At 34.1% G+C, this 3824-nt stretch overlaps 1 protein-coding gene across 2 annotated transcripts in view; it reads left to right on the top strand.

Annotated features, from left to right (window-relative positions):
- The first annotated feature begins 63 nt into the window (after positions 1 to 63).
- Positions 64 to 3824, top strand: part of LOC100636848 (multiple epidermal growth factor-like domains protein 10) — a 7127-nt gene continuing 3366 nt past the window's right edge. Inside the window, exons 1-9 of one of the 2 annotated variants that reach the window (XM_020003704.1) lie at positions 64 to 633; positions 1197 to 1373; positions 1416 to 1484; positions 1535 to 1609; positions 2697 to 2843; positions 2910 to 3002; positions 3052 to 3141; positions 3187 to 3307; positions 3364 to 3554. In XM_020003704.1, coding sequence (XP_019859263.1) covers positions 237 to 633; positions 1197 to 1373; positions 1416 to 1484; positions 1535 to 1609; positions 2697 to 2843; positions 2910 to 3002; positions 3052 to 3141; positions 3187 to 3307; positions 3364 to 3433 — 1239 coding nt within the window. In that variant the 5' untranslated portion in view covers positions 64 to 236 and the 3' untranslated portion in view covers positions 3434 to 3554. Of the gene's footprint in view, positions 634 to 1196; positions 1374 to 1415; positions 1485 to 1534; positions 1610 to 2696; positions 2844 to 2909; positions 3003 to 3051; positions 3142 to 3186; positions 3308 to 3363; positions 3555 to 3824 lie in introns of those variants that run through there. The other variant, XM_020003705.1, reaches the window with a different exon arrangement.

The raw sequence follows: 3824 nt of genomic DNA, 5'->3' as shown, positions 1-3824 counted from the left end.
ATTTTAAAATCTAAATAGATCTAACTGGGTGTGGTGTGGGCGTGGCATAAATTAATTTTATGTCTCACCACAACACGAGGGTAAATGCATTCCAGTAAAAGATTCTTTGGATGACTTTATTCTCATTACATGAAGAGATAACACTTCAGTTTCGCGTCCATTAGTTTGTTATTTAAGGAGTTTCGCCTTCCGCTTTGTTGTCAATCTTTATTTGTAAGCCCTACTGACGGTCATCAATGGCGTATTCCTTACTCTTGTGTCTCCTTCTCTTGGTGTGTACCGCCTCCGCCACTAGTCATGGAGAAGGAGAGAGTAGCAGTCATGGAGAAGGAGAGAGTAGCAGTAATGGTTGTACAGTGTCTGATACCAGCTACCTAATATCTGCTATCAATTCAACTGAAGGATACAACCTCACTAGAGCAATCATTAACTGTCTAGAGTATTCAGATAATAGGAGTACACTCTCTTTTGGATCAATATCTTATGAAACTATGGCTGGTACTAATGGACGATACACTGTACAGTGTAACAGTGGATTATTATTATTATCTGTCAGTGCGTTTGGATTCAGAGAAGAGCGTTCTTCATGTTACGAATGTGTGGATGCTGAAGATCCTTGTGAATCAGGAACAGGTATGAGCACAGATCTAATCCATTACTGTATAGCGGGTAATTTTAGAGGGGGTAAAATTTGGCGAATAGCTAAATTTTGGTGATTGGTGAATTTTTAATTTGGCGAATTTGTGGCCATGTGCCATTGAGCATACGTATAATGGCTCAAAATGACGAATTTTTATTTTGACGAATGGCTATCAAAACACCAAGTTCCACCGAATTTATTCCCTTCCAAAATTACCTGCTATACGGTATTGCTTTTTAGTTTTGACACTATGACAATGATAAAATGATAGCATATCCTACATGTAACAATTATTAGACAAAGACCAACATGATGTATGTAGTCTTTATGTACATGTACTGAATAGGTCCTTATCTTATAAATCAAAAATGGGAAACTACTCATGTTGTTCTGTTTATGACTAGTCACTATATATGCCATATATGATACAATGGATAGTAAATAGAAATAATTATCACTGATTGAGTGTAAACAATGTAGTAGGGATGACATGAACGCACTAAATGAAATTAATCAAATTATGATAAATCTCTCTCTCTCTCTCTTTCTCTGATAGATTGTCCACAGTATTGTGATCATTGTTTACCAAATTCAGAGTGTTTACTTTGTACTTATGCACGATACAATGGACAGTGTCTCTCTAATGCTAACTGTCCTAATAATGGAACCCCTAATCCTATGAATGGGAATGAATGTGAATGTCCTCACAACTTTGGAGGCAGCAACTGCAGAGGTAAGTAGATTCTTATCATGATTATTTATTATTAATTTTTAGATTGTTTGCTAAATGTTACTGACTGTCAGAACGGATATCTATTAAATCAAGCAAGCTGTCGCTGTGAAGGTAAGAATTTTTTTGTATTGTGCATGAATTATTCTGTTTTTTTTAAGTAGCATGTCCCTCTGGTTATTATCAATTCCTTGTTGATCCAGAATCAAGAGTGCCAGAGAGTGTTGTTGGATCACCAGGTAATGAGCTGCTCCTTGGTCAATATTCATAGACTACAAGACAAATCCATTCTTTTCAAAAGGAAATTGCTTTCTTAACAATATTATGCTCATAACTCAAAAATTTTTTTCTTGGAATTAGCTCAAACTTCTACATGGCATAAATACATAATTATGTATCAGAAAGTGTAATAAAAATTGGGAGTGATTTGGAGCCATTTTCAGAAAAAAACCATGAGCTTATATTGCTTTTTTCAAAAATTGGCCGATTTTTAAAAATAGCCATAACTTGAAAAATATTTTTTGGAAACAGCTAAAGCTTTCTGTATAGCATAAGGACATCAATATGTATCAGAAAATGTAATAAAAATTTGGGGTGATTTTGGAGCCATTTTTCAGAAAAAACCATGAGCTATATAGCTGGTATTTTTCAAAAATTGGTCAAATTTTAAAAATGACCATTACTTGAAAAATGTTTGTCAAAAAAAGCCCAAACTTGCTACATAGCATAAGGACATCAATGTGTATCAGAAAATGTAATAAATATTTGGGGTGATTTTGGAGCCATTTTTTAGAAAAAAACCATGGGCTATAGCCTTGGGTATTTTTCAAAAATTGGCCGATTTTAAAAAATGACCATAACTTTAAAAATGTTTGTCAAAAACAGCCCAGACTTGCTACATAGCATAAGGACATTAATTTGAACCAAAAAATGTAATAAAAAATTGGGGTGATATTGGAGCCATTTTTTGAAAAAAACCATGGGCTATAGCCTTTGCTTTTTTTCAGAAATTGGTGATTTTTTAAAATGGCCATAACTAAAAAAATACTTTTCAGACACAGCTCAAACTTGCTACATAGCATAAGGACATCAATGTGTATCAGAAAATGTAATAAATATTTGGGGTGATTTCAGAGCCTTTTTTTGGAAAAAAATCCATGGGCTATAGCCTTTGCTTTTTTCAAAAATTAGTCAATTTTTAAAATACTCATAACTTACAAAGTTTTAGTTGGAAGCATAAGTACATTATGTGTCATACAATAACATTTCTGTGGGATTTGGAGCCAATTTTTGTTAAAAATAGAATCTGCTTTTACTTATAACTAGGTGAAGAAGAAGGCCATCACGAGAAGAAAAGAGCAACAGAAGAAGGAGATGATTCACATGGTACCAGTGAGACTGATACTGATAGAACATTCTGTGTACAGGAGTGTTTGTATGGTTGGACAGCTGATTCAAAAGGAGTTTGTTATGGTATAATTGCATTGCTTTACTATTTTACACACCACTTACAAGCAATTTTTTCCTCTTTTTTTAAAGCTTGTGGTAGGAGCTACTGCCTTAACTGTAGTGGAATTGGTCACTGTACAAGATGCCGTGATGGTACTTTAGTCTATAAAGATCACTGTATAGGTAATTGGAGATTTTCACAAGTAACTTGCTAATTATGAATTTTTTAAAGGATTTTATGAATACGTAGAAGAATTGAATCATGAATTGGAGGAGGAGGAGGAAAGGGAAAAGCAGAAATTTAAGACGGAACAATTAGAATGTTAGTTGCAATAATTCAAACTATTATTGTATTTTTTTCTACTAGTACAAATAGCGCTGCCTCTTGTTTGCTTTTTCGTGATTGCAGCTTTTGTGTTAATAGCAGTATTTGCTCACTTCCGTTATCCTCATGTTGGAAAAGATAAACGTCACAGAGATCCATCAAAGTGAATAAATATTATTAGTTATATAACCAGAGGATGCATTTTTATACTTTTTATAGGAGAGCTGATAACTATGAGGATACCATTGAGAGCAAGTTCCGACCTCAATCAACCGTTAGGTATCGTTGAGGAGGAACTATTTTAATTAATCAGCAGCTGCAGTTAGTACACATTCAGCTTAGCAGTGGCTGTATGTGTCTGTTTTTAATAATTATTGTTCAGTAGTACTTCATAACTTGTCATTATTTTATGTTTCTTAATAACCATGATACATTAATAAATAGATCTATCTATGGATCAAGAATTTTCATATCTGATTCAGGACTGTTGCCCAAAATACTGGCCAGGTCTGATATCAGTATTGTTGCCGAATCAGAAAGTCGGTGCTTATCATATTATCATACCTGTACCGTGGCTCATTCCATGATTGTATCAGGACTGATTCAGGTCCTGATTCTAGTGCCTGCATGGTATAGTAAACAGGAAATAATGCTGTAATGTTTTGTGACCGTATAATTAC

Source organism: Amphimedon queenslandica, unplaced genomic scaffold (assembly GCF_000090795.2).
Source record: "Amphimedon queenslandica unplaced genomic scaffold, v1.1 AMPQUscaffold_12562, whole genome shotgun sequence".
NCBI classification, from domain to species: Eukaryota; Metazoa; Porifera; class Demospongiae; order Haplosclerida; family Niphatidae; genus Amphimedon; species Amphimedon queenslandica.
Note: the sequence above shows the minus strand (reverse complement) of the source record. Positions and strands in the feature narration are given on the sequence as shown.